At 45.2% G+C, this 22,848-nt stretch overlaps 1 protein-coding gene across 4 annotated transcripts in view; it reads right to left on the reverse strand.

The window, feature by feature from the left end:
• The window catches only part of LOC103626304 (protein ACTIVITY OF BC1 COMPLEX KINASE 7, chloroplastic), a 55,156-nt gene extending 40,637 nt beyond the window's left edge, over positions 1-14,519 (reverse strand). For 2 of the 4 annotated variants that reach the window (XR_002262259.2, XM_020538330.2), the window contains exons 1-9: positions 14,419-14,519; positions 13,089-13,722; positions 12,659-12,802; positions 12,234-12,359; positions 11,412-11,499; positions 10,127-10,220; positions 9,746-9,839; positions 9,122-9,176; positions 2,596-2,687 (exon numbers count right to left, since the gene is read on the reverse strand). Coding sequence is in view for 3 of the 4 variants with exons in the window: in XM_020538330.2 (XP_020393919.1) it covers positions 2,596-2,687; positions 9,122-9,176; positions 9,746-9,839; positions 10,127-10,220; positions 11,412-11,499; positions 12,234-12,359; positions 12,659-12,802; positions 13,089-13,700 (1,305 nt within the window). In the remaining variant the exon portion in view is untranslated. Of the gene's footprint in view, positions 1-2,595; positions 2,688-9,121; positions 9,177-9,745; positions 9,840-10,126; positions 10,221-11,411; positions 11,500-12,233; positions 12,360-12,658; positions 12,803-13,088; positions 13,723-14,059; positions 14,309-14,418 lie in introns of all 4 variants that reach the window. The other 2 variants (XM_020538331.3, XM_020538332.3) reach the window with 2 other exon arrangements.
• Between the last annotated feature and the right edge of the window lie 8,329 nt (positions 14,520-22,848).

Here is a 22,848-nt window from a genome sequence, read left to right on the forward strand (position 1 = left end):
CAGGGTGGCGGCGCTGGGGCGCCGTCGTGATCCTGGCTGGGTTGCGCGCAGGGAGAAGATCACAGGAGACTCTGGCTCCCTCTGGGAAGCCAAAATAGATTGGAATTCTGCTTGTCCTTATTCCAGAGTTTACAGATCTATATATAGAGCTATCTCAAGTCTATCTACTAACTTTGGATAAGTATAACTATCTAGATAGAGCTGATCTATATCTACTAACTTTGGATAAGTATAACTAACTAGATAGAGCTTATCTATTAGCTATTGGGCCTTGGGCCCCACCTGGGCAGCCTTGGCCCTATTGCGCCTAACATAGGCTTGGCCATACATAACAACTGCGCTAAATGAGATAAAACGGCATGACCGGGATGTCCAAGTCGTTGGTGCCATAAGGTAGACGCAAGGAGAGCAGAAGTCGGGAACCGCAGGGGGTACAACGGACCAGAGCTATTACATCTAAAGATCTCGCGCCGAGTGGGTAGAACCTTCACAGAACAGCCAAAAGGATCAAATTCAATAGAGCAATTATTATCAGTGATAAATTGATGGACAGAAATCAGATCCTTAATGAGGGAGGGGGAAACTAAAACATTGTGAAGAAAAAGATTAAAGGGAAGATGGGTGGTGCCAGTGGAGTTGACAGGGATGAGATAACCATTACCAACGGTAATATGGGTAGGAAGATGCTGGGAAGAAGAGGGATGAGATATTATACCAGCGTCAGATGTCATGTGACTGGAGGCACCAGTATCAAAATGCTACTCTTGTTGAGGCGGCTGCTGAAGAGTGACAGTTTGGAAGTTGGCGGCGAGGGTGTGTTGATCCCAGACGGGTGCGGGCGAAGAAGGGTCGACGTAGGCAGGGGGCGGCCCATATGCCGCAGCAGGAACTGCCCACTGGCCAGGAGCCCCGGCGACGAGGGCATGCGGTGGTGGGGTCGAGGCAGCAGGCGGGCGAGGAGTCAAAGGTGGACGTTGGCCAAGCCACATATAGATGGCCCTCGTCCAAGGGTTGTAGTAGTTGTAGTTGGAGGATGGTGCAGGGCCAATGATGTTGCTGCTGTTATTGCCGGAGGTTCTACCGCCGCGTTGTCCGGAGGAGGAGCCATGACCAGAACCGCCCCCAAAATGTTGGGAGGGGGCGGTGAGGTGGTTGATGTGAAGAGCGCCCGACGAGAGCAATGGATGTAGGTGGCTTGGAGCCGCTGACCTCGCCAGGTGGTGCAGTAACAGCAGCGAGGGCTACTGCTGGAGCAGCGTTGGTCATGGTGAGTTCCTCGAGAGTAAGATCATCATGGACCTGCAAAAAAGTGGGGAGAGGAGAGGTGCGACGAAGGTGAAGACAGAGCGCTTGAAAGCGTTCGTTGAGGCCGCGGATGATGTTGAGGACAAGAGTCTTGTCGGAGACCGGCTCGCCAAGGTCGCGAAGATCCTCGGCAAGCTTTTTGTAGCGGCGGCAGTACTCAGCAGCAGAAAGATCGCCCTGAGTGAAGAAGCGAAAGGCTTGGTCGGCATAGAGGGTGCGCGTCGTGCGGTTCCCGAGAAATTGGGACTCGATGGCGAGCCACAGGACGCGAACAGTGGCGCCACGCTCGGAGATCGTATCGCCGAGGTTGTCGGTGATGGTACCGTTGATCCAAGTCAGAACAACGGCGTTCATGTGAATCCAGTCGGGCAAGTGGTGGACGGCATCGGAAAGCACGTGGCACTCCAGAGAGAATTTGTTGAGAGTTAGAAGGAAGGACTCACGCCACCGAGAATAGAAGGTGGAGTTGACGTCGAGGAGGAGTGATACAAGGGCGCGGATGTTCTGCACGGCGACGGCTTAAGCGTGCAGGTTCAGAAGAGCGGCTGCTTCGTGTTGGAGAAGGACGGTAGAGAACTGAGCAGTGGAGTCAACACCAGTGCCGTCAGGGATGATGCCGTTGACTGGAGGAGAGAGGGCCGCCGCTGCGCGCTCGTGGGCCGCACGGGCGAGAGCCGCGCGGATCCGGGTGTCGGCGACGTCACGCTCGTGCTGAGCGAGGGCGGCGTCCTGCTCTGTAGCGGCGACGCGAGCCAAAGCCACCTCACAGGCAGCCAGGGCCGCGCGCTCAGAGTCAGTGGAGGCGTCGGTGTCGAGATCGACGATGACCGGAAAGGTGGGCTAGAGGTCGGCCATGGGGAGAAGCAGCGCCGTAGAGGAGGCGCGCTGGGGTGGAGGGCAGGAATCAGGACCTAGGCGACTGATACCAAGTGAGTGAGTTGGAAGCGTGTATTTGGATTGATATGATAGACAGTACATGTACAAGTATATATAGGGGAGGAAGGTGAGAGATAAAAAGGAAGCCTTCTACACCAAAGGAAAGATCCTAGACTAGAATCAGATCCTCATTCAGAGGGATTGAGATCCTCCCCTAATCCTCTCTATCTATATTAGTGACAATACTTCCATACAGGTCGGCCAGCATATCTGCTAAGCGACAGGCCACAGGCTGAGATACACTTTCTAACACTACCAATCATAATTCTATGAGTATTTCATAGCAGAAGTTTAAACAACATGCGACCAAATTGAGTTTGAATTACTACAAGCAGCATAGGTAAAAAACACAACCTGAATTAGGTAAGATTCTATTGCACGTGATGCAATTAGTGAGCGACTATAACCCCGGTTGTCAAGCACATCCAAATTGTTTATTTTAATACCTGTACAAATGAGGAATTAAAAAAATCAAGGTAAAGATTGTTGTACAACATATACTTTCAAGTGACAACTGAAAGGATAAACATGCTTTAATACTCCATATCAGACCTTCGATGTATGTTTCTAAATGAAAATCAGCAAATGCACGTTTTTACACAAAAATATAACTCCGCTGATGTTGCCTCAACATAGCAAGTCCCAAGCCTTGGTAAAGGAGGGCTCCAGCTGGCTCCAATAGCTCCTATATGAGCTTCAAAGTCCTCTCACCCAAAGCACCCTTGTCTACTGCGAGCCTATGACAACGTCAGCACCATCTACCTCTCTGACAACCGAGTTCAGCATCAGCGTACAAAGCATGTTGAGATTAATCTCCACTCGACGTCTTGACGACCTTGCATTTTGCTGACATCTTCACCAAAGGCCTGCCCTCCTTGGTGTTTACTGAGTTTTGATCCAATCTCTACATCTGTCATGGCTAGAGTTTTGATTTTGAGGGTTTTAGATTGTATTAGCTCTATCTATATGTATAAGCCTAGAATCTGGCCCATGAGGCATATTACTTGGTTGTGTTGGCTATGTAAGCCTATGCTTATGCCTATATTATAGTCCCAATCTAATCAATGGACATATGATTTTATCCTCTCCAAGAATCATGGTTGTCGTGTTATTCTTGATCTTGACTTTTGTTATGTCTAGGATTGCGAAAGGGCCTCTATCTGAGTTGGTTAGGTGGTCTGAGTAGCACTCCTCAGGTCCTGAGTTCGATGACATTGTGCTCACGGCATCCACCGCCGACCTTCTACAACGCACGATCGTTGCCCTGCAGCGGGAGTTCGCGATGAAGGACCTGGGGCCCCTCCACCACTTCCTCGGCATCACCGCCGAGCGCCGGCCCCAGGGTCTCTTCCTCCATCAGCGCCAGTACGCCATCGACATACTGGAGCGGGCTGGCATGTCCGACTGCAAGCCCTGCTCCACGCCTGTCGACACTCAGGCGAAGCTCTCAGAGGACGATGGGCCCCCGGTCGCCGATGCGACGTCCTACCGGAGCCTGACTGTAACGCCCTGAATTTGGGGGTAGAATTTTTTCTTCTTTTCTCTCACCAAATTCAGGCGTTACTCTTTCCTTTTTCCCTTTTCTTCTCGCTAAGCCTTGATCTTTTCTAAAAGTTATAGCGAGAATTAGCTCGACACCTTGTGTAACCAAAACCTAGAGCTATTTTTGTTTGTTGCACCATGCCGAACCATGCATACCTTTTGATTGTTTAAAAATGTGAATGCATTCATCTAGAGGAAAATAGATTTTAGAAAAAGAAAACCTTTTCCTTCTCCTCTCCCCCCTCCTTCCCCATTTTCGGCCCAGCCGCCCCCCTTCCCCCCGCGTGGGCCTCGCGGCGGCCCAGCCGCCCCCCCCCTTCCCTTCCCGCCGTGGGCCGCCTGGCGGCCCAGCCGCGCGCCCCCTCCCCCCCCTTTTGGGCCCAGCCGGCCCAACCGCCCCCTTCCCCTTTTCTTTTTTCCAAAAATCCCCTCCCCGCGGGCCCCGCTCGTCATCCCCTCTCTCTCTCTCTCCCTCACCCTAACCCTAGTCGTCGTCGCCCCCGTCCCGTCCCCGCGCCGGCCTCCCTCTCCGGTGAGGTTTCTCCCTCCCCCCTCCCTCCTCTCCTCCCCTCCCTCCTCCTTCCCTCCCGTCGGCGTCCCCCGCCCCCGCGCCATGGGCGCGCCCGCCTCGGCCCCGGCGAGCTCGACCGCTCCGGCTTGGCTCAGCTTGACATCCCTACCCATGATCTGACATCGCTGGACAGCCCGTTCACTGAAGATGAAGTCTGGAAAACAGTCCTATCTCTTCCTTTAAACAAGGCGCCCGGCCCGGATGGTTTTACTGGGAAATTCTATAAGTCGTGCTGGCAGATCATAAAAGGGGAAATTATGGCTGCTGCTACAGCTGTTTGGAACAGAAAATGGGTGAATTTAGATCTGCTAAACTCAGCCTACATCCTTCTTTTGCCCAAGAAGGACGATGCCTGCCAGGTCAAAGATTTTCGGCCTATAAGCTTGGTCCACTCCTTTGCTAAGCTCATCACTAAGCTTCTAGCAAATAGATTGGCTAGTCACCTTGACAATATGGTATCTCAGAATCAAAGCGCTTTTATTAAGGGCAGATCCATTCTTGACAATTTTATGCTTGTTCAGTAGACAGCCATTATGCTCCACCAGAAAAATTGTGCAAGGATCCTTCTTAAATTGGATATCACCAAAGCGTTTGATTCTGTCTCATGGTCGTTTCTCCTCGAAGTTATGAAGCATTTGGGCTTTGGGCAAATTTGGTGTGATATTATCAGCACTCTTCTTGCATCTGCTTCTTCTCAAGTTCTACTTAATGGTGCGCCAGGGCAGAAAATTCTCCATAGAAGGGGTCTTCGGCAGGGAGATCCTCTCTCCCCAATGCTTTTCATCCTGGTTATGGATGTTTTGTGCTATTTAACTAAAAAGGCAGCTGCTGTGGGATTGTTGGAGCCGTTATCAGGAAATTCATACCACTCTCGTATATCTCTTTATGCTGATGATGTGGTAATCTTCCTTCACCCGGTGACATCTGATGTTGTGACCACCATGGATATCCTTAGGATTTTTGGAGAGGCTTCTGGGCTTAAAACAAATATGGCAAAGAGCAGCGTCTTCCCCATCCGGTGTGCTGCTGAAAATCTGGATATCATTCACAACTTGCTGCCATGCGTTGTTGCCAGCTTCCCCTGCAAATATTTGGGGGTGCCTCTTTCCTTGAAGAGGCTTGGGAAACAGCACCTCCAACCGCTCATTGATAAAAATTGTGGGTCGTCTTCCCAGCTGGAAAGCTGATCTGTTAACCAAAGCTGGAAGATTGATCCTTGTCCAGGCAGTCTTGTCGTCAATGACTTTATTTAACTATGGCCATGGATCTACCTACTTGGATGATTAAAGCAATTGACAAAATCAGAAGAAGTTTCTTGTGGAGAGGAAGGAAGAATGCTTTGGGAGGTCATTGTATGGTAGCCTGGAGCAAGGTTACTAGACCAAAAAAGCTTGGGGGGTTGGGCATCTCGGACCTGCAAAAAATGAATTGGGCTCTTAGGCTGCGCTTGCTCTGGCTGCAAAAAACTGATCCTGACCGGCCTTGGGCTTCCTTTAATATAAAAGCTCACCCTTCAGTGAAGGCCTTTTTCTCGGCAGCGGTCTCCTCGGTGGTGGGCAACGGTAAAAACACTTTGTTTTGGACTGATAAATGGATAGATGGTCAGAGTCTCTGTCAGTTGGCCCCTCACCTGGTCAAGACGGTCTCTTCTAGGGCTAAAAAGAGGAGTGTCCACAATGCTCTCACAACAAGGGAATGGGTGCAGGACATTCGAGGTGCTATCACCCTTAATGTTCTATCTGAATTCTTCAAAGTTTGGGATCTCACCGCTCACTGGGATTTACAACAGGATCATGAGGATAAGCACATATGGCTACTCTCTAGCTCAGGTCTTTATTCCACCAAATCGGCATACACTGGTTTCTTTTTTGGATCAACAACTTTTAACCCCTGGGAGAGGATTTGGAAGGCCTGGGCGCCTGGAAAATGCAAGTTCTTCATGTGGCTTGTGGCTCATGGTCGCTGCTGGACAGCTGACCGTCTGGCAAGAAAGGGGCTGCCTCACCCTCATCTCTGTCCGTTGTGTGATCAGGAGGAGACCCTAAACCATCTGCTAGTTTCCTGCGTCTTCTCACGTGATGTTTGGTTTCAGATTCTGAAATTTGTCCGTTTGCAGCACCTGGCTCCTAACCTTGCGACCTCTTCCTTTGAGGTTTGGTGGGAAGGAGTTGTCTCGGTCCCAGGTGATCCAACGTTTAGGGGGCTGTCAAAGGGCCTCAATTCTTTGATCATTCTTGGGGCTTGGGCCATTTGGAATCACCGCAACCGTTGTGTCTTCAATGGGGAGCAGCCTTGTTCTACCATGGTCATCAAGTGGGTCAGGGAGGAGTCTCACAACTGGTGTAGGGCTGGAGCCAATGGATTAGATAGCATCCTTTCCGCTCCAGCGCACTAATCGGCGTCCTTCTTTCTTGGTCATGAGTGTTGTTGGTCATAATATCATTGTACTCCTAGATATCCTTGAGTGCGTGTGGGTGTGTGGGTTTGTTTGGCTTGTATGAGGTTTCATATCCTCACCTTTTTTCCTCTTAATATAATGATACGCAGCTCTCCTGCGTTTTCGAAAAAAAAAAGTTGTAGTTGCAGGAACGTCGGCCGGGGGCCTCTACCCACGGCCGGGCAAGAAGGCTTGCTTCTAATTATTGCTTACCCTTAACTGATACAATAGTGTCCCTTTTATAGAGACGATTGACTTATCTCTATCTAACTAACCAAATCTGATCTAATCCTTATCTCTTCCCTAACTAATCTAATCCTTATCAACCAAATCTATCTAATTCTTATCTCTTCCCTAACTAATCTGATCCAAATCAAATCTGATCTAATCTCGATATTGTTCCCGTGCTACAGTAACCATGTGAACAGTGTCCCCTGGCACTACGCCCCACCTGGATATGCAGCTCGTTCTCGAGCTGCAACCTAACAATAACGCTAACGATGACTCCACTAGACATAAACCTAACACCTAAAAATAAGCCTTTTACATCTTGGTTTATTATTATTCCGAACCTGAATTAGACTACGACCCTTTATTTTTTGACCCCTCAAGATAAGGCGGACACTCACCGCGCATTGGACATGCACGTGTGCAGCCACCTAGATCCCATAGACGCCATATGGACGAAAGGGGAGCACGTGGATGGCCACCTGGAATGGGTCGCAACAATGACCAGTGGAGGCACCCTCGTGGGGCCGATAGCGGAATGTGGTGGCACTAGGCAGTGCGCCCTCGCCGATGACAAGGAGGGGAGCACCTTCACTACCGCCGCTACCGTAGAGTTGGAGTTCGTTGCCCGTGGGACACGCACCATGCTCGCGCTTAGAGACAGCGGGCCAATGCGGTTGCTAATGGCCGTCCGACAGGGCGAGGTCGCGCCCCCGTGTGCCGAGGTCAACCGCCACCAAGGTTGCCTCGAGCATCTATCGGCGCACCCAGTGGCGGACGCAAGGGGTGGTCAATGGGGCCACGGCCCCACCTTGGTTTTTATAAACTCTTATACATAAACTTAGATATATAATAAAATTAATAAACTTTTATATAGACTTAGATATATAATAAAATAAATAAACTTTTATATAGTAGGTTGTACTAAATTTAACGAAAACTAGACTTTGATCTAACTTTTTCTCGGTATTGCACTACTCAGCCCACTCCCCACCCAAGTCGTGGTGCTCGTCGCCACGTCGGGATCTTGCACGCAGTACATCTACTTTGCCTCCTAATCCGCACCGGCAGATGGGTAGGCTATTAGTGAGATTCTGCCTTGGCACCACAGCGCCACCTGCCCTCGCTATCTCACAAGGGTCCCGTCGCGCCGTCGCAACGCAACAATGGTTGTCGCTTGGCGCCACCGCCTTTTCGCCTCGTCGTTGCCATCTACCGCCGCATCGTCGCCTGCCCTCGCTATCCCACGCCTGTTGTCGCCTCACCGTCGTCATTTTGTGGTGGACTCGCTGACTCTCCACACCGACATGCTGATGCGCCCGCTTCGCCCTAACGTCCAGTCCCCACCAGTCCACCCTTTTCTTCTCTCCAACTCTCCTTTAGAGTGGCCAAAATGAAGTTTCGGTATTCATGTTATTTTAGAACACTCCTCATATTATCACTTAATCTCCATGTTATTATCATGAACCTATTTTTATCAAATGGTCTAGTATATTAATTTGTCTCCTACGGTATCACCCCACCTGAAATTTTGTCCTGCATCCGCCACTGGGCGCACCTCCTGCAGTCGCACCGCCGCATACACCTTGCAGGCACTCGCCCGCTCAATCGCCTTCCTTTCCGCGAGCTGCTGCAAGGTTGCTGGGACGACTGGGCGTCGCCGCTTGAAGATGGGGTGTTGTCCTTGTGGCGCGCTAGGAGGCAGCGTGCCTAGCATACCTACTCTGATCACAAGGATCGTTGAGGAATGTCGGCTTTGGAGGTGGGCTGGAGCCTCCAAACTGCATGACTTCTTGGTCTGGGCACAAGCTAGGAATGTGTAGGTCTTGATGGCCTACCCCCTTCTGTGGTTTTGTATTCAAGTGGTCTAGGTGTCGCCGTTGTAACAACCTCAGCTTTTAGTTGCTCAGTCCCTGGCTGTAGGGGTACAGGTCTTGTGGTCTTGGTTGTTTTCGGTTGTTTTTGCTCTCCTTAATGTATATGGTATTTCTCTTTCTTCTTAATGAAATGACATGCGGATCTCTTGTGTTGTTCGAAAAAAAACAATAGTTCATCCAACTCTAACTATGCAAAACTTCCCCTGCAATACATAACTATCTTACCAGGGGCATACTCCAGGGTTAGCACCTTTTCAGTTGTGTAGTCCCACATGATAAGCTACAAAAAGATAGTATAATGAAACATCATGTAAACTTTAGAACTAAGGTTGACAAAAATGAAGGCTTTCACTTCAGTGCTCCACTGTTATTAAAGTTTAAACATATTTAGAGAGAAATATAGGGATTAAAAACATCGATTATTAGAACCAACCACTAAGCCCACTATACGGATAGCTCTGGTCTTAACTAGGTACTTAGTGCTCCACCATGACTAAAGTGGATTATAATTTACAATAGTTTATAAGTACATAGATAGTGCTTCATGGAATGTTCCAAGTATATAGATAGACCTTACAGCATGTGCCAACCACTAATCAACATAAATCAACAGGTAGCTTGCCATATCAGCTTCAGCATTAATACAACATTTTGTGATACTCATTGTTGAGCAGGCTTAACTACAATCATACATTGCCTCCATCAAGAAAAATTCAACCAGGATGCTGTATATGGTGGTTATGTTCTGTTCTTCTAGTCATGCAATCTCAGTTTGTTTGATTAAGATAGTGGAAGGGAATTGAATCAAACACCCCCAAAAAATTGCATTGTGATGTCCAAGAAACATACTGGCACGCGAACCCACTTTATATTTCTGAAATCCCGCCGAAACTTGTCCGCATTCTTTCCTTCATTGATGTAATCAATTTCTTCATATAAAATTCTAAAACCATAGAAATCAGAATAATGAATTTTTGGTAAACCAATTTCCAAAGTAATATAAGCCTATATAATTAAAGTTTTTGAGATCTCTGCATTATACATGTCGCAATATGTTCACCATTTTGCTAACAAAGTTGTTTAACCATATAAGTTAATGACTATCAATAGTGCAAACTACTCATTAATCATATAGCACATATAAAATATCAAAGTAGACTATCTATGTTCAGCAAAAAGAGAAGACTACCTATGTTCAGTAAAAAAAAGAAAGACTATTTATGTACTTACTTGGAACATTCCTCATAAATACCAATCCAGTCCCTTGAAGGGCCTCCAAATGTTTCACTTCTTTGAAAATACTCAGCTACTAGCTTTAAGTTCCCTGCAAGAAACCAAAGGGGAAAAGGTTTTACTATGATTAGTTCATGGGCTTCTTTCAAAAAAATCCAAAATGATTAGTTCATTGGTATCATCATCAATACACTAATTTTTCAACATAGCATTTGAAATATTTTCTAACAAAACATACACATGAACATTAATATTATTATTACATTTTACGAACTGGTGTATCGAAGGTGGGTTTCGGACATCAAGGGGGGGTCTTACTGTTCAAGTGCTAATTGAATATCTAAAAATCTGGGAGTTATGCTGCAGCCAGGTGTTCCTGATCAATTCCGTTGGAAGTTTACGGGCTCTAGACAGTACTCATGTAAAATCTGATTATCGGGCATTCTTTTTTGGGTCAATTAAATTTGGGCCCTGGAAAAGGATTTGGAAGAGTTGGGCACCGCTCCGGTGCAAACTCTTCATTTGGTTGGCATTGAATAATAAATGTTGGACGGCGGAACGCCTGGCTAGGCGTGGGCTCCAACATCCTTCTGTGTGCCCTCTTTGCGACCAGGAGCAGGAGACCATGCAGCATTTGCTTATTTCTTGCATTTTCTCTCGCGATGTGTGGGCTGCTGTGTTCACTTGTCTTGGGCTGACAGCACATATCCCGCAGCGGCGCAGCCCAATGGAAGGAGGTTTTCTGGCTGGTGGTCGGGGATTATCAATTCAGTCCCTAAGGAGGTCAAGAAAGGCCTGAATTCCTTGATCATTTTGGTTGCCTGGGAAGTTTGGAAGCACAGGAATGAGTGTGTGTTTGAAGGGATTAGTCCCAGTGTTTCTTTTGTGTGCCATAAAGTTGTACATGAAGGCAAAGGCAACCTGTGGTGCCTTGCTGGCAATTCTGCACTTAGGCTTCTGAGTGCGAGGTTGGTGGGGCTGGGATCTTGATCATTCCCCCTGGGTGTGTTTTTTGGTCGCCTACCTCTTGTGTGAGCCTGTGTGGCAAGCTGGTGGGTGTAAATCTGTAACCGTGGGTTGGCCTCGGCCCCCACACCGTTTTTTTCCTCTTGCATAATGAAATGACACGCAGCTCTCCTGCGTTGTTCTAAAAAAATCAAAACATTATATCCACCATTTGTTCTGGGTAAGAGATGAAACTCCGGCCAAATAGGTTTGAATTAAAAGAATAGCACACATTAAACTTTTGTTTGTTCTGTTCCTCTTAAGCAATAGTTCTTACTTAGGTCAATATCAAAAAGTTTTTTGAGCCCAGGTCGCTGAACTTTAACTGCAACTCTTTCTCCATTGTGGAGCATTGCACGGTGTACCTGAAAAATAAACACAATTACATGGAAGTAGAATTCATAAAAATGCACATAGATATCGTCAAAGGCACTGAATTTCATAAACTGTTTCCAGGTCATTGAGGTCAGTAATGTAATATCAGTTTTTTTTTTGCCATGAAACTGAGATGCATTAAGTGAAAACTGATACATGATATGAAAAGCAATAGACATATACAGGAGTGATGTGCAATGGATATATTATTTTACTTTAATTAGAGAGAATCATACAATTCCTTCAAACGCTGAAAGAGGCGCTAAATCACAATGTATCTAGTTTCTAGAGGATTTAAACAAGGGAATATCTTTGAGAAAAAGGATTGCATAATGTTCATGGTTTATTAAAAGCTTGTCTAACACTAATTGAGATGGTTTGAGTCTGTTCCATGGAGATCTCCAGAGGCACCAGCCCGTAGTGGGATCCTAAGGCACGGTACTAATGGGAAGAGAGGCAGAAGGCCATAGTTGACATGGGAAGAGACAATAAAAAGAAAACTTAGGATGGAATATAGCTAACGATTTAGCCTTGAATAGGAGTGAATGAAAAACAAGTATCCACATACCTGAACCTTGATTTGTGTTTTCTGTTGAGTTTTGACTCTAACCTACTCGAACTTACTTGGACTAAAATGCTTAATGCTTTATTGTTGTTGTTGTTGTAAGTATGCAAAGGTATTGGGTAAAAAATGTAGGTGTAGACAAAGTTTACGATTAAATACCTGACCAAGACTGGCAGCAGCTATTGGGCGTTCCTCAAATTCTTTGTACACAACATCAATGGAACAACCCATTTCTTTCTCTATGAAAGCTTTTGCCTTCTCAGGAGAAAAAGCAGGTACTCTGTCCTGCATAAAAGCAGAAATAAAAGGGATAAAACATGAGTACTATATATCGCTCATATGAAATACTATATACAGCTTATTAGATGCAAATCAAATTCTGATGGAACTCCTATGGAGACTGGCCTAATTGATCATTTTGCCATTGTCAGATAGTTGAAACAAAACCATTAATAGGAAGGTAGGAAATAAGAGACAAACGAATCATGTCACTGGAATAAAAGAACAGGGACAGCAGAAACAGAAACATATGCCAATTTGTCACAATAAAAATAAAATACGCACATCTAAAACAAGCAAATTACCTGCAGTTTCGCAAGCTCGTCCACAAATTCTCTGGGAAATAAATCAGATCTAGTGGAGGATAACTGCCCGAGCTTAATAAACGTTGGGCCAAGCTGTAATACTTGCTCTCTTAGCCATGAAGCAGTTTTCCGCCTTCGAACTTTCTGCAACATGTAAGCCACCTTTTAGCCCACTCACATGTATAGTAGAAAGTGAATCCTTTCTCTTTGCAGCCCCAAGTGATATAATTCATCATGCTTCCATTCATAACAACAAACAGATTAACAGACTTAACTCCACCTAAAGATAGAACACTCATTTGGAACTGGAGGTGGCTACTTAGCACAGAAAATTTTCCTTTAATGACTTCTTTGGAATCACAATGCTGGAGACTATTTTTTTTTCTTGAAAGAACATGATTCAGTTTTTACCTATATCTTAAACACATACCTGCTTTTCTTCCGAGAATCCACCAGGATATGCCCATTTTGCATTGTCAAATAGCACGCGGACTCGAAGAGAAAGCACAAAAGACCATATATCTATGCTCCTCTGCACAGAATTGTAATTATCTTTTGCCCAGCTGAATCCCTCATCAGAAGGCAAAACCTTCAATTCCTCTTGAAAGGGGTCATCTTTGGGTCTCACTTGCTTCTGCGTCTTAACAAGAGAAGTCTTGCTGCTTTTCACCAGACTAGTACCATTTACAGCCACCTTCGGCGTACCGTTAATGACTGCTTTGGTTGAGCTATTGTCAATGGCATTTGCAGAACCATTAATCAACACCTTGGTCGAGCCATTGACAGCGCTATTTGGAGAACCATTAACTGTCCCTGATCTTACAAGACCACCACTGGTCCTCCTGAACTCAGTTGTTGGTACCATCTTTGTTGCCCGGCCATTATTAGTACCATATTTGCCAGATTCCGCTGGCCTAGCTTCTGCACGGAATGTTGGGGGCTTCTTAACAAAGAATGTCTCACTCTTTGATGCCCCGTACCTTGGGAGCTTCACACTAGAGATCGATGCCGAGAAACTAAGATCAGGCACCAACATTGCCATGAGTACGACCAATCAGAAGCCCCTGTCCAGAGAATCGCACATTAGCATACATCTAAAAATAATGACCCACATGTCCGTCTAGCAATCCTGGCAGAAAACAACTGTCCTGAATCCCACTAACAAAGTTATCTTTTCTCAAGACTACATCAATAATTAATACAACTTCATGTATATCTCCAGCAGTTAGGAATAATGATCTCAGAAGAGAATATAGGGTACTAATTTACATATTGCTCCGAATGGACCAGCCAAGAAATTCAGCATGACTGTTCATTCCTGAAAGATTGTAGTTGTATAAGACTGATAATTTGAAAAACATAAAAAAGATCCATATGATCATTCATGGTAGAACTACTGACCTAATTCTAAATAATACGGAGTAAAGTCTTGTCTAACTCGAGTGCCCGAGAATTTATCAAACCATGAAAAGGCTCACACGAAGCAAACAATCTTGTTGGTTCCGGCTACGGTCCTCATCACCAAAAAAACAGAAGTCCAATACACTGTCCAATCAAGACCCTAAACCACCACAAAATCCTTCACTTCCCCCACCAATAAATTCATGCAAGACGCCGGTCCACAGGCGCAGATTTCGAATGGAAGTAAAACTAATACCGAACAAAAAACGGAACGAGTGAATTATGAGGAGTGAGAGTCATTCGAGAAGGGGTTAAATGAGTGGATGAGAAGGAGTGAGAGTCGTGGAAGAAGGGGTTACCTGCTTTCGATTCCGTCGGCGAGGAGAGGTGAGGCCGTGGGAGGGGCGGGAGGACCGAACAGTGAGGAAGGAAACATGTGCGGTATGCGCAAGCCACGGAAGAGGAAAGGAAGCCACAAGAATTTTATACGGTTGGGTATTTTCATAGATGGACGAAAATGGCCTTGAGTTGGCTATCTCTAGCAGCTTACTTGATCTCATCTCTTATTTCAATCTACACTTTATAATCAGTGTAATTTATAGTCTAAAATAATATTTTACATGACTATATACACGATTTACTGATCATAGTTTAATTGGTGTCTTCTTCGTCTCTGCTGATAGATTGATCACGGCTATCAATTACACTACCGATTAGGCTATCAATCATTGTTAGCATTTATCTACCACGATGTTCTAATGTATAGTTTTTACTATCAACCTCAGTGTCACATCATTTTCTATTTTATAGACTTTTATTTAAAATAAAACATGACATTTTATTGGAAATAAATTCATCCGATCACAAAATTGACCAAAAAATTACATAATTAAAATAAAATAAATAAACTGTAAAAACTTTTTTAAAAAGAAAAATCACATAGTTCATAAAAACTATACAGTTCATCTCTTCCGCATTTTCTTCATCGTCTAACTTTAATTGTTTGGTTCGACTTTTTTAAGACTAACTTGTTGATCATTAAACAACAAAACTATATTATCAAATGGGCCTTGATCCATTTTTCTATAAAACTCATGTGGTTTATACATCCCTTGCACTTATAGCATATTAAGAGAGGGAGTTGCGGTTTTAAACATCTTGATATGTGTATGTGCCAACAAAGGGAAGGACACACACAAAGAATGTTTGTCTAAGGAAAAGAACAGAGTTGGCATATCTTAAGAGTGTGCATTCATGTGGGAGAGTGCATCTTTGAGTGAGGAGTTGCATTCGAACTTGTCTTTGGCCTTTTCAACAAGGGGGTTGTGCTTTTAGGGGGATATTTTTGCTATTTGTGTTGAGTCTTTGCCTCTTCTAGGGAGACTAGCACTATTTAGTAAGTTTGACTTCCCTATTTTTGCTTTCATTATGCTTGAACTATTTTGAAGCTCAATTTGTTGATTTTATTCTTAGCTAGCGGTGGAGTCATTTTTGCCTCTTCTTGAGACAAGATATTTTGCTTGATTGCATCGAGCCACTACCCATGTATTTTGGAGTGAGCTTCGCTCATTTTCTAATGATTTTGTTTTTCTTTTCACTAGCTTTTAGTTATTTGAGCAAATTTTTAGTTTTACTTTTACTTTTGATTTATCTCTTTATGTTGATGTTAACAATGCAATCATCAAGAAGGAGATTATAAACACATGTTTGATATGTGCCCGTAATTTTTTAATGTGGTGAGTGATTGTCAAGGAGATGATCAACTTTGGTTGAATTTGAGACTAACCATAGAATGAGTGTGTGGTATTGTGCAACAAGTCTCTTGGCATGTAGTGTACATATGTGGATCATAAAGATGGTCGATGGCAGTGGTGCAGGTTAAGCGTGTTTGTGCAGATGGGACTAGGAACAATGAGGATAAATGTCAAGGCTTGGACCATATAACTGATAGGGCAAAGACTGATCATGGATGGATGACACATGAGGACATCGACAAGTGCAAATGTATATGGGAGAAGTAGATTTTGTTGACCAGGCCAAGATGGTTGCTGACCAAGTCAAGCTAGGCATTAGAGGATTTGATGATCAGGTAGTTTAGAACTAGTGGTACACATGAGTCAAGATCATAGAGGGAACATTAGATGATACACTACTCACGAGGGGTTTGGTGATTTGGGCCTCAAAACCACCAAACATACGATTTATGAGCTTGAACCTAGATTAGAGTTCTGGTAGGCGACATGTGGCATCGTCGAAAGCTTGCATCGATTGAAGCAATGTCATGAAGAGCTCATGGTTGTTAGGTGCATGGATCTTTAGTTGGATCATTTTGTCCTGTCACACCCGGTTTTGGAAGGTAAACCGAATGTGAACCATGTATGTGCCAGGATCAGAAACTCACGTACATAACGATTACATAATTGGACATCATCACACATTGCTCAAAATAAATAGCGGAAACAATACTTTATTACATCAAGATGTCCAAGACATCCACAGAGTCTATAACATAGTCATTAACATTATCAAAGTGCGGAATATGAAACGTAGCAGATAAGGCCTTCACAGGCAGCTGACTAGGGGTTTGCCACTAAGATAACTAGAACTCGTCGTAGTCCTGGAACTCCTCAAAGTCCTCCATGTTGCCTACATCTCCTCCTGAGCACTGAATACAGTGGGGACAACCTGGGGTGGGGTGGTTTTTAAAGCAAGGGTGAGTACACATCAACGTACTCAGCAAATGTCCTGTTTGGCTAAAGTGGACTAGTTGTATGTGGAGTTAAGGTTAAGCAATTGCTTTTAGTTGGTTAAGTATTTATTACTAATAGTACAGCCAAATTTTAGTAATAAACCCAGTTATTACCCAAATGTACTCCCTCCAAGGAGAAATACCTGAGAGCACCTAGAGGGGAGGTGAATAGGTGATCCTGTAAATCTTGAAAACTTAAGCCACAAAAACTTGGTTAGGCGTTAGCACAGTAAATGCCAAGTGGCTAGAGAGGAGTCTTAACAAAACACAATAACCACAAGAAATCAATCATAGAGATGGCACGGTGGTTATCCCGTGGTTCGGCCAAGACCAACGCTTGCCTACTCCACGTTGTGGCGTCCCAACGGACGAGGGTTGCAATCAACCCCTCTCAAGCGGTCCAAAGACCCACTTGAATACCACGGTGTTTTGCTTGCTTTTCTCAATCCCGTTTGCGAGGAATCTCCACAACTTGGAGCCTCTCGCCCTTACACTTGAAATTCACAAAGAAGCACAGAGCAAGGGAGGGATTAGCAACGCACTCAAGACAAGAAATCACAGCAACACCACGCACACAAGTTGTAACGAGAGCGCACAACACAACTCAATGAGTTCACCACTCAACCAGAGCTCTAATTGCTATCGCAAAGAATCAAAGGCGCGGAATCGATGTCTTGGTGCTTAGGAATGTTGTAGGAATGCTTTGTGTACTCCTCCATGCGCCTAGGGGTCCCTTTTATAGCCCCAAGGCAGCTAGGAGCCGTTGAGAGCAATCTAGGAAGGCTGATCTTGCCTTCTGTCGACTGGCGCACCGGACAGTCCGGTGCACACCGGACACTGTCCGGTGCCCGATTTCCTTCCAAAAATGGCACAGTCGACCGTTGGTAGCCTGAGAGCCGTTGGCGCACCGGACATGTCCGGTGCACACCGGACAGTCCGGTGCCTCCTTCTAGCCGTTGGCTCGGCCACGTGTCCCGCGCAGATTGCGCTGTCGACCGTTGGCCCTGCCGACCGTTGGCTCACCGGACAGTCCGGTGAATTATAGTCGTACGTCGCCGGTGAAATCCCGAGAGCGACGAGTTCGCCTGTGAACGGCCCACCAGACAGTCTGGTGCACCACCGGACAGTCCGGTGAATTATAGCCGTACACCGCCGTCGAAGTCCCGAGAGCAGCCTGTTTGCCAGAGCCAGCCTGGCGCACCGGACACTGTCCAGTGCACCACCGGACAGTCCGGTGCTCCAGACTGAGCAGAGTCTTGGCTGCTCGAGCCAAGGCATTTTCAATTGGATTTTTCCTGTTTCCAACACTTAGACACAATACATTAGTCACGAAAACAATGTACTAAGTCTGAGAAACATACCTTTATCCTTGATTTGTACTTTGTCCACCATTTTACACTTAGGCACTTGTGTTGGACACTAAATCACCAAAATACTTAGAAATGGCCCAAGGGCACATTTCCCTTTCAATCTCCCCCTTTTTGGTGATTTATGCCAACACAACATAAAGCAAGTAGAACAAGTACAAAATCAATTCAACTAAGAACTCAAAATTGTTTTGATTCAATTTTGACATATATGGATCATCCTTTGCCACCACTTGGTTTGTTTTTGCAAATCAAACTCAAATTTCTATCTCTAAGTCAAACACACATGTTAAGACATAAAGAGAGTCATTCCAAGAGAAATTGATTCAAGATTTCAAAAACTCCCCTTTTTCCCATAATCAACACTTCTCCCCACAAGAAGCCAACTTTTTGACAAACCAAAAGTTCTAATCTACTATTTTCAAAATTTCTCAAGTGGTAGCTGATCCATTTATCGCTTTGGCCTTTATTTTCTCCCCCTTTGGCATCAAGCACCAAAACGGGATCAATCTTGGCCCTTTTAACCCTATTGCCTCACCAAAATCTTCAACTAAGAGCAAATAGGCAATAAGAGGATAAAGATGAACTTGGAAAAGTTACTCTTTTCATCGGAGTGCAGTGGAAGTCTTGCATGGTCCAACTCCACCTTTTCCCTTTCAATCCTCCTTTGAAACTAAAACAAACTCAAGCACATGGTTAGTTTTCAAAGGGTCAAGTTGTAGCACAACTCCCCCTAAATATGTGCATCACTTGCGCAAGGACTTGTGAGGTCCGGGGAGTGATTGTACAACTTGAGCACCATAGTAAGCAACAAAATGCATAAGGAACATGATCAAAGGCATAAATACATGTATGCTATGAATCAATCCAAGTTCCGCGAATCTAGGACATTTAGCTCACTACGCAGCCTGCAAAAGGTCTTTTCATCTAAAGGCTTAGTGAAGATATCGGCTAGCTGGTTCTCGGTGCTAACATGAAACACTTCGATATCTCCCTTTTGCTGGTGGTCTCTCAAAAAGTGATGTCGGATGTCAATGTGCTTTGTGCGGTTGTGCTCAACAGGATTTTCCGCTATTCGGATAGCACTCTCATTGTCACATAGGAGTGGGACTTTGCTCAGATTGTAGCCAAAGTCCCGGAGGGTTTGCCTCATCCAAAGTAGTTGCGCACAACACTGTCCTGCGACAACGTACTCGGCCTCAGCGGTGGATAGGGCAACGGAAGTTTGTTTCTTAGAGTTCCACGACACCAGGGACCTTCCTAAGAATTGGCACGTCCCCGATGTACTCTTCCTATCGACCTTACATCCAGCATAGTCGGAATCTGAATATCCAATCAAGTCAAAGTTAGACCCCTTTGGATACCAGATCCCGAAGCAAGGCGTAGCGACTAAATATCTAAGAATTCGCTTCACAGCCACTAAGTGACACTCCTTAGGATCGTATTGAAATCTAGCACACATGCATACACTAAGCATAATATCCGGTCTACTAGCACATAAATAAAGCAAAGAACCTATCATGGACCGATATGCTTTTTGATCAACGGACTTACCTCCTTTGTTGAGGTCGGTGTGTCCGTCAGTTCCCATCGGCGTCTTTGCGGGCTTGGTGTCCTTCATCCCAAACCGCTTTAACAAGTCTTGCGTGTACTTTGTTTGGGAGATGAAGGTGCCGTCCTTGAGTTGCTTCACTTGGAACCCAAGGAAGTAGTTCAACTCGCCCATCATCGACATCTCGAATTTCTGCGTCATCACCCTGCTAAACTCTTCACAAGACTTTTGGTTAGTAGAACCAAATATTATGTCATCGACATAAATTTGGCACACAAAAAGATCACCATCGCAAGTCTTAGTAAAAAGCGTTGGATCGGCTTTCCCAACCTTGAAAGCATTAGCAATTAAGAAGTCTCTAAGGCATTCATACCATGCTCTTGGGGCTTGCTTAAGTCCATAGAGCGCCTTAGAGAGCTTACACACGTGGTCGGGGTACCGTTCATCCTCGAAGCCAGGGGGTTGCTCCACGTACACCTCCTCCTTGATCGGCCCGTTGAGGAAAGCGCTCTTCACATCCATTTGGTACAACCTGAAAGAATGGTGAGCGGCATATGCTAGCAAAATACGAATTGATTTTAGCCTAGCCACCGAAGCGAACGTCTCCTCAAAGTCCAAACCTGCGACTTGGGCATAACCTTTTGCCACAAGTCGAGCCTTGTTCCTTGTCACCACCCCGTGCTCGTCCTGTTTGTTGCGGAACACCCACTTGGTTCCCACAACATTTTGCTTGGGACGAGGCACCAGTGTCCAAACTTCATTGCGCTTGAAGTTGTTGAGTTCCTCCTGCATGGCCAACACCCAGTCCGGATCTAGCAAGGCCTCTTCTACCCTGAAAGGCTCAATAGAAGAGACAAAGGAGTAATGCTCACAAAAATTAACTAATCTCGAGCGAGTAGTTACTCCCTTGCTAATATCACCCAATATTTGGTCGACAGGATGATCCCTTTGGATCGTCGCTCGAACTTGGGTTGGAGGTGCCTGAGGTGCTTCTTCCTCCTCAACTTGAACATCCTGTGCTCCCCCTTGATCATGCGCCTCCACTTGAGGTACATGTTCGTCATCTTGGGTTGGGGGATGCACCATAGTTGAGGAAGACGATTGATCTTGCTCCAATTGTTCCTGAGGTCGCACATCTCCAATCGCCATGGTGCGTATAGCGGCCATTGGAACGTCTTCTTCATCTACATCATCAAGATCAACAACTTGCTCTCTTGGAGAGCCATTAGTCTCATCAAATACAACGTCGCTAGATACTTCAACCAAACCCGATGATTTGTTGAAGACCCTATACGCCTTTGTATTTGAATCATAACCTAATAAAAACCCTTCTACAGCTTTGGGAGCAAATTTAGAGGTTCTACCTTTCTTCACAAGAATATAACACTTGCTCCCAAATACACGAAAATAAGACACATTGGGTTTGTTACCAGTTAGCAGCTCGTATGAGGTCTTCTTGAGGAGGCGGTGAAGATAGACCCTGTTGATGGCGTGGCAAGTCGTGTTCACGGCTTCCGACCAAAAACGCTCGGGGGTCTTGAACTCTCCAAGCATAGTCCTCGCCATATCAATGAGCGTCCTGTTCTTCCTCTCTACCACACCATTTTGCTGAGGTGTGTAGGGAGCGGAGAACTCATGCTTGATCCCCTCCTCCTCAAGGAACTCCTCCACTTGAAGATTCTTGAATTCGGACCCGTTGTCGCTTCTTATCTTCTTCACCTTGAGCTCAAACTCATTTTGAGCTCTCCTTAGGAAGCGCTTGAGGGTCCCTTGGGTTTCAGACTTATCCTGCAAAAAGAACACCCAAGTGAAGCGGGAAAAGTCATCAACAATAACTAGACCATACTTACTTCCTCCTATGCTCAGATAGGCGACGGGTCCAAAGAGGTCCATATGCAGCAGCTCCAGAGGTCTTGAAGTGGTCATCATATTCTTGCTTTGATGTGCTCCTCCCACTTGTTTACCTGCTTGACAAGCTGCACAAGGTCTATCTTTTTCGAATTGCACGTTAGTCAAACCTATCACGTGTTCTCCCTTTAGAAGCTTGTGAAGGTTCTTCATCCCCACATGTGCTAAGCGGCGATGCCACAGCCAACCCATGCTAGTCTTAGCAATTAAGCATGCATCTAGACCGGCCTCCTCTTTTGCAAAATCAACTAAATAAAGTTTGTCGTCTAGTACACCCTTAAAAGCTAGTGAACCATCACATCTTCTAAAGACAGACACATCTACATTTGTAAATAAACAATTATATCCCATATTACATAATTGATTGACAGATAGTAAATTATATCCAAGAGACTCAACCAAAAACACATTAGAGATAGAGTGCTCATTTGATATTGCAATCTTGCCTAAACCTTTCACCTTGCCTTGGTTCCCATCACCGAATATGATTGAATCTTGGGAATCCTTATTCTTGACGTAGGAGGTGAACATCTTCTTTTCCCTCGTCATATGGTTCGTGCATCCGCTGTCGATAATCCAGCTTGAACCCCCGGATGCATAAACCTGCAAGGCAAATTTAGGCTTGAGTCTTAGGTACCCAACTCTTGTTGGGTCCTACAAGGTTAGTCACAATTGTCTTAGGGACCCAAATGCAAGTTTTATCACCCTTGCATTTTGCCCCTAATTTCCTAGCAACCATCTTCCTATCCTTTCTACAAATAGCAAAGGAAGCATTTAAAGCATGATAAATTGTAGAGGGTTCATTCATAACTTCCCTAGGAACATGAACAATATTCTTTCTAGGCACATGATGAATATTTTTCCTAGGCATATCTCTACCATGCATATAGGAAGATCTGGGAGCAAACATAGCATAAGAATCATAGGTATGTGAATCAAAAACATTACAACTCCTATGAGACTGTCTTCTATCAATGTACATAAAAGCATGGTTCTTTTTAGTACTACTTGCCATAGGGGCCTTCCCTTTCTCCTTGGCGGAGATGGGAGCCTTATGGCTTGTTAAGTTCTTGGCTTCCCTTTTGAAGCCAAGCCCATCCTTAATTGAGGGGTGTCTATCAATCGTGTAGGCATCCCTAGCAAATTTTAGTTTATCAAAATCACTTTTGCTAGCCTTAAGTTGGGCATTAAGACTAGCCATTTCATCATTTAA

Source organism: Zea mays, chromosome 5, assembly GCF_902167145.1.
Source record: "Zea mays cultivar B73 chromosome 5, Zm-B73-REFERENCE-NAM-5.0, whole genome shotgun sequence".
In the NCBI taxonomy this organism is placed as follows: domain Eukaryota; kingdom Viridiplantae; phylum Streptophyta; class Magnoliopsida; order Poales; family Poaceae; genus Zea; species Zea mays.